This window comes from Vicugna pacos, chromosome 24, assembly GCF_048564905.1.
Source record: "Vicugna pacos chromosome 24, VicPac4, whole genome shotgun sequence".
NCBI lineage: Eukaryota > Metazoa > Chordata > Mammalia > Artiodactyla > Camelidae > Vicugna > Vicugna pacos.
Window position 1 is genome coordinate 14,266,920 of NC_133010.1, and position 12,456 is coordinate 14,279,375.

At 44.4% G+C, this 12,456-nt stretch overlaps 1 protein-coding gene across 4 annotated transcripts in view; it reads left to right on the forward strand.

The window, feature by feature from the left end:
• Window positions 1-9,004: 9,004 nt before the first annotated feature.
• Window positions 9,005-12,456, forward strand: part of DSC2 (desmocollin 2) — a 28,128-nt gene continuing 24,676 nt past the window's right edge. For all 4 annotated transcript variants that reach the window (XM_072949061.1, XM_072949062.1, XM_072949063.1 and 1 more), the window contains exon 1: window positions 9,005-9,540. In XM_072949061.1, the coding sequence (XP_072805162.1) occupies window positions 9,472-9,540 (69 nt within the window). In that variant the 5' untranslated portion in view covers window positions 9,005-9,471. The remainder of the gene's footprint in view (window positions 9,541-12,456) is intronic.

A 12,456-nucleotide genomic window follows, 5' to 3' on the forward strand; every position in this document is an offset into this window, starting at 1 on the left:
ACTTCAGTTTTGGGTGCCCCATCAGTGAAGAATCTAAACAGAGTCTGGGCTTAGGGTAGTAAAGATGTCACAAAGTTTGTTTACAAAGACGTCTCAGTTCAAATTCCCCGTGTCTGGCTCTAAGGGTGTCTGTCTACCTCCAGATGCAGGGACATTTATTTCCTGCTTGCAGGGAGACAGAAAGGAAGGTTAGAGTGTCCCTCTTGTGCTGGCTGTTTCTTAAGTAACTTTAATCTGAAATAATCTATAAGCCATTGTGGAATATTTTGAGGTGGCCTGCCCTGAGCCCCAACCCTAGAGAAGGTTTGATGTACTTGAACAGGTTTTTGTTTTACTGACTGTGTTTCCTAGAAAGTCCACTCTGCTGGGGCAAGACGTGGATTGGGTCAGCTAGGAACAGTAGCACAGCGGCTGGCAGGGTTAATGTTTGGGGAATGATTGGATTTGTACGGGTTTGTTTTTTTTTTTTTCAGTTGTATTGAGGTAAATTTGAGAAAATTTATATACATAAGGCATACATTGTGGTGATTTAATATACATTTATAAAATGATTATTAGAATCAGGTTGGGGGAGGGTATAGCTCAAAGTGGTAGAGCACGTGCTTAGCATGCATGAAGTCCTGGGTTCAATATCCAGCACCTCCTCTAAAAAAAGTAAATGAACACATAAACCTAATTACCTCCCTCCCCCACCTAATGAACACAGGTTAACGAGCACACCCATCAATTCATATAGTTAGTCTTTTTGTTTGTGTGTACAGTGAGGACATGTAAATTCTACTGTCAGCAAATTTCAAGTACACAGCACAGTATTATCAGTTATAATCACCATGCTGTACGTTAGATCCTCGGAGCTTATTCATCTTGTATCTGAAGGCTTGCGCCCTTTGACTAGCATTTTCCCATTTCCTTCCTTCCCAGCCCCTGGTAACCACATTTTAATCTTCATCAGGATATCTACCCACATCTATAGCTCCATCTATCTGTCTATCTCTATATCTATCCATGGTTTTAGCTGGCTTCCCCAATACCGATTAGATGAAAAAATTAACCATAGGTAAATAAATTAATCCCTGCTATGTAATCCTTGCTCCGTAACTTTGGAGCAAGTTACGTAGAATTGTCTGTATGAAATGCAATTACATTTCAATGCTTCTAATTACAAATTAATGCTTGTAATTAGGAGTTGTGATACTTGTTTTCAGTTGGAGCCTCATGTTTATGACTACTTTTTTGGGGGGTTTTAAAAATTTTTTTTGAAGGGGGAGATAATTAAGTTTATTCATTTATTTATTTTTTTAGAGGAGGTACTGGGGATTGAACCCAGGACCTCATGCATGCTAAACATGCGCTCTACCACTTGAGCTATACCCTCCCCCAATGACTACTGTTTATCAATGTTTTTCATATGCTTTTTGCAACTGGAGATTACATAAAAACTCTCATGTCTCATTTTCAATTGTTCTGACAGGTAACAGCCTCTACGTGGAATTCCTTCTCAGATGCCCTAGTGTAAACTTCGGATTTGCTTAGAGCCAATATTTCACATATGATTATCTCAAAGTGACATCATAACTTAATAGTCTATGGATTACAGGTAGTTGGATAGTATATATATATATATATATATATTTAATCAACAAATATCTACGGAAGGTCTGCTTGTGACAGGCACAGCTGTAGGCACTGAAAGAGGAGATCAATTTAACACCTTGTGAAAATTACATTCCAATACAGAGAGACAGGCTAAGACAGAAAAACAAGTCAAACGTGAGCAGTAGATGGTAGGATGGAGTAGTCTGTGGTAGACCAATGCTCCCACTAGGACCTGGATAAAATACAGAATTGCTCTGTTAAGAGCTAGCAGACAGTTGCAGAATTGACAAGGACTGGAGGGGCTCCTATTCCACAGAGGTGAGCACCAGAGCAGTTATCTTATCTTCTGTAAGATAACTTCGCATTTTCCCCGGGGAGCATTTGAAGATAATGGACAGGACCAGCTGCTGAGCGTTCAGGCTTGGCCACAGCAGAAGGGCAGACCTGGGAAGAGAGCTACTGGCAGAGCTTTTAGCGATGGTGAGGGACGGAGTGGCAGAATTAGGGATTTCACGTACTTCTGGTTTTCCCTTCAAGGCATTTGTGGAATCCTAAACCTTCATGGGGCAGGAAGCTAACACATTAAGGTAAAATCTTCAGAGAAGCAGAAAAGAGTTTCCATCTTCTCTTGGTGCAGGAAACAGAGACCTGCTGGGGGGAAGGACCATAGTAAAGTGACCAGGCTAAATTTCCAGAGAGTAAAATAGGATTGAAATGTAATCAGGGTGCCCAGGGATGGCTTCATGGAGGAGATGTAAGGATCAAAACCTGAAGGAGGTGAAGGAGCATCTGAGAGAAAAGCATTCTGTGAAGAAGTGAAAGGCTGGAGGGAGGTTGGGAAACCAGCACATTCAAGGAACATCAATGGACCCAACGAGGCTGTGTGAGGGGAGGGTAGTGAGTCACAGTCAGAAAGAGACACGGTGGCGTGTATAAGGCCCTGCGGACCACTGGAAGTACTTTGCATTTGATCTAACTGAGAGGAGAAGCCTCTGAAGGACTTTTCAAAAAAAGTTTTGTTTTAGAATAGTTCTGGAGGAGTTTGGGTAGAGAAATGTTATGATCCAACTCATTGATTACCGTGGACCATCTGGCTGCTGGGTTGAAAACACACCGAACTAACGAGTGTTGGCAGCAGAAAGACCAATTCAGAGGTGTTTGAAAAACCTACTTGGAGGGGGTGGATTCCAGGTACGTTTTAAAGGTAAAGTTCATGGGATTTACTAACAGGTTGAATTTAAAATACAAGAGAAAAAGAGGAGTCAAGGAAGTCTACAAGATGCTTTGGCCTAAACAATTGGAAGGATGGAGTTGCCATTGATTAAACGGCATTTTTAATGGAGAAGATCAGAATTGGAAATACTAACTTTGCAGGGCCTATGAGACACATCGGTCAAGATCTCATGTAGGCGGCTGGAGCCTGGAGGGAGAGGTCTGGGATAGAGCTTTAGATTAGCCAGCCATCAGCATGGAGACAGTGTTTGAAGTCAGAAGCCTGGATGAGATCAACAAGGGACTGAGGGGAGATAGAACCAGAGCAAGAAGGTCTAATAACTGAGTCCTGGGGGCACTTCACCAGTAAGAGGTAACGGAGAGAAGACAGAGGAATCCATCACAGAGGCAGAGAAGGGAAAACAGAAACCAACTGAAGAATACGATGCGAGGATGGGTGTACCAGCTCTCTGAATTAAGACAGTAAGATGAAGTTGAAAATTGACCATTAGATTTAGCAGTATGAAAGGTTGTAAAAACACCTTTGGTGAAGTGGTGGGAGAGAAAACCTGATTAGAAAGGGTTCAAGAGATAATGAGGAAAGAAACTGAAGACAGTAAATATGAAACAACTTTCCCCATATTTCTTTCTTTAAAGGACAGGAGATGGGTGTGATAACTAAGGAAGAAATGAGATAGAGATAGAGATTTCTGGCATTTTGGAGTTTCTTGAGTTTAGTTTCATTTTGTTTGTACACTATCAGGGAAAGTAGAGACGGATTAAATGGATGACGTAGGAGAGAAGGAGCAGGACTAATAGAGCGATGTTCCCGAGGAGGTGGGAGGAGATGGGAATGAACGCCCAAGAGGACAGTTGACCTTAGCCATGAACAGAGGCGGCTCTTCCACAGCGCAGAAGAAACGGCCATGTGCATACAGATGCAGACCGGGTGGGTCTGGGGAAGCTGGTCGTCCTCCTTGATGATTTCTGTTTCCTCTGTGAAGTAGAAAGCGAAGACAGCAATGGAGACTGAGGATAAAGGAGGGTGGGAGGGAGGTTTGAGCAGAAATAAGGAGGCATGAAAATATTGCCAAGGAGAGTGAGGAAGTGACTTGTGTCGGCAAATACAGTAAGACCTCTGGGCAGTACTTAATATAGGCAATACTGCTATCCTGATCGTGACCTTGAAGGGAAACTCCTGAACTTGGGTGTGAGTTTATGCCCAGCCACGTTCGACTGTGAGTGAGTAGCAGCTGGGAGGGTGGGTGGAGAGTTAGATTTCCTTGAGGAGGAACTTCGACAAGGGAGCATCAGCTTCCTAATTTTAGTCTGTTCAACAGGTGTGGAAGGACATTTTGTGATTTTAATATGCGTTTCTCTGGTTTCTTCAAATATACTTCATAGGCTTTGAGATTCCTCTACTGTGAAATGCCCGGTCATACTCTTGGCTCATTTTTTTTTTCCTGTTGTGGTTTACTGTCATGTGTAGAAATTCTTTGCACATTCTGAGTATTCTTCTCTTGTTTGTTTCAGTCGTAGCCAATGCTTTCTCCTAATCTTTCATCTATAATTTTATTCATGGTGTCCTTTGTTGACTAGAAAGCCTGAATTTTAATGTAATGCGATGTAGCTTTAAAAATTTCCTTTATGGTATATGCTTTTTGGGTGTTATTTCAGAAATCTTTCTCTATCTCTGGGTCATTCAGATATTCTAGATTGTCTTTAATTAACTTTACATCTTTGTCACTACAGGAAGTTTAACCCATCCGGACGCCACTTTGTATGTGATGTTAAGGAGAGAATCATTATTGTCTGTCCCTGATAAAGAATCAGTTTTCCTAATGCCACCACTAAATAATTGTTCTTTTTTCAGAGATGTGTGCTGTCCTCACTTTGATATCATATGTTTAAGTTCCTTATTTATGCACTGGTCTCTTTCTGAATTTTAAGTTAAAACTCTCTAGCCTATTTGCCTGTTCTTGTGTAGAAGCCATACTAGAAATTTTGGGGATGTCCAACTCACATTTCAATAAATATACCAATACATGTCCATCATGTTTGAGGTCAGATTAGAAACTCCCACCTTGCTAAATCTGACCCAAGACATCATTTTAATAAGCCAATAAACATTAAAATCAGAAAAATAAAAACAAAGGATTACTTACGAAAGAAACCACTAAGGAGTCAGTAATTCATTCACTCACTCAGTCATTCAACATTTATTAGGCAAGTAGTATGTTCCAAGATTCACGATGGTTAGTGCTGAGGATACAGGGAGAGCAGAAAAAGGTCAACTGCAGTCACGAAAATGTAGTCTCTGGTGAGAAACAAAATTAATCAAATAATTATTCAAATTTAACATCGTAATTATGATAAGTGCTCTAAGGAAGAGCAGCCATTTAATGAGGAAGATTTGACCTCATGAGAGAGGATTTGACTTGGTGGGGGAGAAAAATAAAAGTTGCAGGTACAGAGAAGAGCACAGACAAAGCACCTCTGGTGGAAGGAGCCACCTGAGTACAGAGGTCTGAGAAAATGCGGATGTGTTTGTGTGAGGCGGCGGTATCTAGAGGTCAGAGAGCGCGGAAGAAGCCGGGCAATGAGAGTGCGGAGACACAGCCAGCAAGGGGAGGAAGGAAACAGGGGACGATGCTGCCAAAAAAGCGGAGAGTAAATAAGTCCGAGAAGAGGTGATCTCACGAAATAGCGAGTTTCTTGCCCCCAGATCCATTTACGAAGAAAGTAACGTTTCATAATTCATGAGCAGATTTAACGAATGACATTTGTGTTAGCGATTTTTCATCCTTATAGAATGCTGAGTATATTATCATTTCGCTCTTACCTTGAGATTAGTCTTCTCTTTTCTTTTACGAAGGAGTCAGCAGAGGTAAGTGGCAGGCGGAGACTGCCTGTCCAACCCAATACATTTCTCTAGATGGAGCACATATCCTTTCTGTTTTTGTCACAGCATTCCCAGTGTTGAGAACAATGCCCAGGACATAGTAGGCACTCAACAAATACTTGTCAAATTAGTTAATTAGTAAAGCAAACAGTTGCAAATGTTGTAGTTTGTTCCTTCATAGTACTGGGGTAGGGGAGATGTGTCAATGGCCTCCTTTATTTAAGGCAGAGCAGACACAGGAAACCATCCCTGGTCACCTGCGATACAACAGCCTCAGAATTCATTCATTGGCTTGTTTTTACTGAGGGTCTACTAAGTGAAAGTACTCTATCCCTTATTTATTTCAAAAACATAATTTGAAAGGTAATGGAAATTGAATGTGATTCGTACCCTCTTTTATTTGGGACAGTTTCGAAGAGAACATCAAAGAAATGTGGACAGCACTACAAAATAAATATGCTATTTTTTGGACAATGCAGCATTTTAAAACTTGTCTTCCATTATAAAGGGATTCTTTAAAAAAAAAAGTTGATCCAAATTTTCAGAAAGTACAAAACTAGCACAAGCTGCAGCATCTTAGTGTTGTGCAGTTAATCCATTTGAATCAGACAAGGTCCGGGGGTTGTGTTGAGGAGAAGAGGGTTGAAGGATTTGGGAGCGGTGAATGAATTAACACTGGGGTTCAGCCCTAGACCAGGAGCTGAGGAGAGAACAGGGCGCTGTCACATGGATGAGGCGGGGTGGGCGATGAGTGGGCTGTAAAGAAACGGCAGCAGTGGGGAGAAGATGGACACCCACACTACCCACCGCTTAGAATATGTTAGGTTCTATTCTGCATGTTTTTCGTGCATCCTGTCACTTAATCTTGGAACAACTCTGAGAGGTAAATATTCTAACTGTGCTCATTTTATTGTGGTTGTCAGATGTTTTCCTCTGTACTTTCACCTGTAGAGTAACTAGACAGTGTCCTCTAATCTTGTTTTTTTCCCTTAGGTCTGTTTCCTTTGCTTTGGGCTTCCATTCTGTGCCACTGGCCACACCACGATTGATTCACCCTAAGGATCCCGTGTCCACATAGGCCTTCCTCTCCAGGCTGCCATAGTGGAATCATGCAGAGAAAGCTGTCTCTGTGGACACATCAGTGAGGAAGTGGGGTGTTTTTTGTTGTCAATCATTGACGGACAGTTTCTGCTTTCCGAAATTAGAAAATCGTGAAGCTAGGCTGCAGAGATGTGCCCCGAGGGTCTTGGGTTGCTGTTTGTCCATCTCTTTAAGGACAATCCTGGTTCTGACTTTCTATCTGGAAAGGAACACCCATGTGTAGCCAACCTTCTCAAAAATCGGCCACAAGAAGTCTAAATAGTTTAATTTTGGATGTGGAAGTTACCCTAGACAGCATCCCGTGTTACTTTAATTATCTTACTTAACAAATGGGAGTGCAGAGGGCTGAGATTACATGAGGGGCCCAAGACACAAAGGAACTCGGTCCTAACTTTTGGTCTCGCACATCCTTTACTATAGCACAATGGAAAACCAGTTCAAGTCCGCAGAATCACCTTCACAACCTAAAGGCATTCTTAAAACAACAACAAAAAAAGTCCTATTCTTACATTTCATTGTCTCCAAATTTATACCTGTTGCTTCAAAATTGAATTACAGAAGAATCTATTTCAGAAGCCAGATAGTCTAATCTCAATCCATTAAATAAAGTGGGCCCCCTTGTTTAGAATTTGTATTTCATTTGTTTAAAAAAAATTCACAATGAAAACACAAAGAAACAAATACCCATTTTAATAAGCTCAGTTATTTAGTGTGAAAGATGAAAATAAATACCTAAGGCGAGTTCTTTTCAAATTGCTCTTCTCCCCTTTTCTGGAATGTGGAAAAACGCGGCCACCCTTAGGCACTGGAAGTTAAGGTATAGGCAAGAGTTTGAAAGTGTCCTGTTGTCGAGGACTGTGATGATAGCCTGAGCAGACTTCTAGAACCTGAAACTCGCTTGCTTCTCTTCCTCTGGAGAGCTTCATGCTAGAGATCACGACATCATCATTAATAGGATGAAGTGTGTTTGTGAAATCATGGCTGGAAAAACATGAGGGTTAATAAATATGGAAGCAGAAAGATGTTGATCATAGTCTCATGCTGATGACCCAGGCTTATTTTACAAGTAAAGTTTCAATGAGAACTTTTATAAATATGAAGACAATAGAACAGCTCATTATGTGTCATTCAGTAATAAAATAGAGCATAGGACTAATACATAGAATGTAAGGCAGGTACCGTCTGACAATACATTTTAAATTAAAATATATGGTCAATATGGTAAGAATTTTGGCTCTGTGTATGATGACATTAGGATGGTACGTACTTTCAAAAACTGAAATGAGAGTGCATTGGTGGCTTTTCAAACAGGTTTCTCCACGCATCTCTGCAGAGCCAAACCAAATGAAATGGAACAGACAGGTTTCTCCTTTGTAGTCAGACTTTCCTGGTTTAAGCCAGTAATTGAAAAGAGGGGCAGGAAGATGAGTCAGAGGCCCTGTCACTGCTTTCTGAAGGGCTGCAAGCAACTCACTTTTATACTTTAATCTTCTAAATTAAGCACTGCTATAATCCATCCAGTTAAGGAATGCTTCAAACCAAAACATATATTTTATCCTATTTTTTCTTTCTTTCCCACCGACTCTGGCTTTGGTGTTGGGAAAGGAAGAGAGAAAGCTCTGCTAGACGTCCGGGAGTCTAATTTAGGAGATAAGTTATAAGCGGGTCACTGGTTGGCTTTAACTACAACACGGGAGGGTCTTGGAGAAAATCAGTGGCCACATTTAGCCAATGTCTAGGACCTCAGGAGATGCATTTTCTATAGTAATTCACACTTGATGCCTGGATTCCCTTGTTCTATCTATCTATCTATCTATCTATCTATTTATTATTGTAATTTTCTTGCATCATTGCCATACTGGCCATGAAATTTCTTTAAGAAAAAAACAAACAAAACAAAAAAACCCAAACCAAAACAAAACCCAAACAAGACCCCGAGAAAGGTGTGTCACAGATGAAAACCCTGTCTGAACTGCACTTGGATGTCTGCAGTAAATTCACTGCAGCAAAGAGTATGTAAAACAGTCTCCCTGGGGTCAGCCCTCTAACAGGTGGGCCATGGGCAGCTGTGACACAAAATGCGACCTCTGCAGCTCCCCGGCGGCCTTTGCAGGTCCGAAACTGAACCCGGCGCGCTGGGCGGAGTCGGGGCCGTGAGCGCGCTCGGGTCCGCGCCCCTTCCCGGGCCGGGCGCGCTCAGGGAGTGAGTCTTTGTACAGTCAGGGCTTCGGCTGGGCAGGGCCAGCTGTTAATCCTCCAGGCGGACACCGGGGCGGGGGGGAGATGGGGCATATAGGTGGCGTCCACCGGTGAGAAACACCTAGCGCAGGTAAAAGGGTGGCGGCGAGAGGGAGTTCCCACCTGTTGCATTCTTCCAGAAATGAAGACTTAAGAAAATACCAAGGAGGGGCCGATCAGTGTCTTTCGGACGCGCCTGGAGCTCCACCCTCGGTCAGAGGAAAAGCCCCTGGGCTCAGAGGCAGGAGCTTCAGAAAAGCCAAGAAAAGCGGCTGCCTGCGCGCTCCACTTCCTCTGCCTCGCACCGCTGCGGCGCGGCCTGCCCAGCCTGCGCCCGGGCCGCGGCCCCTCGCCCCGCCGCGCCCTCCCTCCCCGGCCTCCGGGTGCCTCGGCCGGCGACCTGCCCCCCCTCGAGTCCTCCCATGGCGGCAGCGGGGCACGCCGGCTTCCCAGGCGGAGCCCTCTGCCGGCAACTCCTGCTGACCCTCGCGGTGAGTGGCTGCCCGGCCCCCGGCTCCCGAGAGGGGTCACCGACCGATGGGGGAGGGAGGGGAGACTGGGACCAGGGGTCCGGCGAGGGTGGCGGGCAAAGCGGGGGTTCGTGGGCCTGGGGCTGGCTGAAGAAAATGCCGTTGACTGGGGTGGGGGAGGGCAGACAGAAAGAGGGCGACCTGGGCGTCGCGATCCGGCTGGGGAGGAGGAGGGTGTCTCCGGTAGATACAGTCAGCGCAGGCAAATGAGACGGAGGCAGCGGCTGCAAACGCCCTTCCAAAACCGTGGCCTCTGGGTACGAGCCGGGACGCGCGCTGCTCCGGCGCCTCGCGCACCTCCTCGGGCAGGGCAGTCCAGCCGGCCTCGATTTGGGGTTCAGAGCGTGGAAAAGGGGAGCCGCTGCGCGGACGGGACCGAAAGCACAGGTCGTTGGGTGAAAGAGAAGACTAGGCGCCCTTCGGGTGATCGATCTTAGTGTGTGTTGAGGGGAGGAGGGGACCTAAAGTTGGTAGATGGATCGGCCCTAGGTGATCCCTCGTATCGGTTTCCATTGTTGGTCAGCACGTGAGGAGGTTTCCTTGCCCTCAGTCTTTGGGGAACTGGTCCTTCCGCTCTCTCACCCGGGAGGCAGCTGGATTCTTCTGCTCCCTCACCCCCCGCCCCCTTCCGGCCCCCGCCCTCCAGCTCTAGTTTCTTTCCCGCGTGAAAGAACACAGTATCAGCGACCCCACCTACCCAAAGCTGGGAGCGAATGGGGTGGCCTTATTTGGAAGCGACAGCCCCCCTCCCTGGCAGAAAAGACTGGGATCTCTTTGGTGGGGTGGGGGGCGCGAGGCACAGGAATCCAGTGCGGGGAAGCTGCCCCAGGGAGAGTTTGGGATCAGAGATTCCCCAAACTGGACCCCTGGGTCTCCTGGAAGAAGAGTTAAATAGACCAAGTGCAAAATTGTGCGAAGTCGGTAGTGTCCCTTCACGTTGAGTTGCAGGCGTTAGGGCTCCAGACAATCCTGAAGGACAAGGGGACGAACCTGGACAACAGACAGCGGGAAGGTTTCTCCTGGCGGTGGTGGAACCGGCGGCGTGAACTAGCCGGGTCATTTCCCTTACTGTGCCACTGCTCTCTCTCTTTTTTTACCTCCCCCCAGCGAATTCCTGAAATTTTTAAGTAAATGAAATTGTATTGTTACCATTATTAGAATGTCTTTCCCAAGGAACTCCTTGGACTGCCAACCCTTAACTAAATTCCAGGGACATATGAATAACAGAAAGGGCCAGGTGCCCAGCAGTTAACATTTTATAGTTGAGGAAATCAAGAATGGAATAGACAATGGTCACAGAATATGTCCTTGATGACAAAGGAATGGATTTTGGTTAGGTTCCTAATAAAGTTGACACTTCTCTTTACACCGTTGGCAACGGGCTTTGAAGGAGGAGGCATGGTTAGGCATGGGTAGTCCGCCACGCAGGCAAGAGATAGCATTGCTCTGATGTCTTGCACACAGACTTTCTGTGTCTTCTCAGATCCCTCTGGAAGAAAGCAGATGTAAGGGAATAAACTAAAGATGAATGATCCTCATTCCTTGGCCTCCCTTAGCACCAAAGCTGGCTAGGCCAGAAATGGGGTGGAGAGAAGAAGAGTGATGGCTGCTCCCCTCGTTCTGCTACATTCTGGCTGGAAGGCTGGGCGTGAGCGTCTCAAGCTGTTCAGATGCTCTTGTGTGTATCTGTGCAAAGCCCTGCCAGCCTCACTGTTGTTGTGTGAGCCTCATGTGTGACAGGCGGGTGAAGGAGAGAAGAAACATTACTAAGAATGACTTAGGGGACACCCACTGTATTTCCTCCTCCCTGTGCACCCAAGTAATCCTTCACCTTTCCATGAATCAGCGTCTTCCAACTTCCTCATGCTGCCTCGCCCTGCACATGAGGCAACCGCTTGAACTCTGGCTTCTGCCTAAGTACCTAATGAAGCTACATTCTCTCTAAGGTCATCAGGGAGTTCCATGGCTGAATCCAGCCATTCCTTATCCAGTTCCACCTTATAGATGGAGGCTTTATTCTTGAAATTCACTCCCCTGTCCTTTTGACCTTTCTGACCACTCAGAATCAGACTCCCTATTCCAGGCACGTTCCTTTAAGTATCATACAAGTGCCTAGAAATACTAAATTTATTTTGCTCATTTGGATGTCTTCATTGAACTATCTCTCTACCTACTATGATGTGTAACACAGCATTAATTATCTTTCCAAACAATGTCACTTTTCTTTTAGGGTCCTGTATTTCACTAAGTGACACTACTTTATACCTTAGTCCTCAAGGAGGAAGTTTAAAAGCTGTTTTTCCTTCCTCTCAGCTCCCCTCCCCTAATCCATCATTAAGTCCCATTAAATCTATGATCAGAAATATCTCATGGATATCTTTACTTCTGCCCATCACCTCTGCTATTAATTTTTGCTATTATAAATAATGTCACAGTGAATAAAATCTTATATATGTCATTTCATATACGGGGCAGATGGATCAACAGAACAGATTACCAGAGATGGGATTGCTAGATAAGAGTAGAAATGACTTTATAATTTTGAAAGATATTATCAGCTCCCTCTTCCCTTAGCAAAGTTTGTGTATGACTAGATGGAAATCTGTTTTATGATGGATGGCATATCACATCATTGAGGATATATATATAAAATATACTATGGATATTATAGTATGAGACAACTTGATTTAGGCAAAAGATAAAGTTGAATCCATACTTCATGTGAAACACCACAGACAATTCCAAACAGATGAAGGTGTAATATATGATATACAGATAATGGAAGAAAATATGGTGAATTCCTATTTAAATTTGGAGTCAAGTCTTACTTATGGCTCAGATCTCAAAAGCCATTCATTAAGATGGAGAAAATCAATT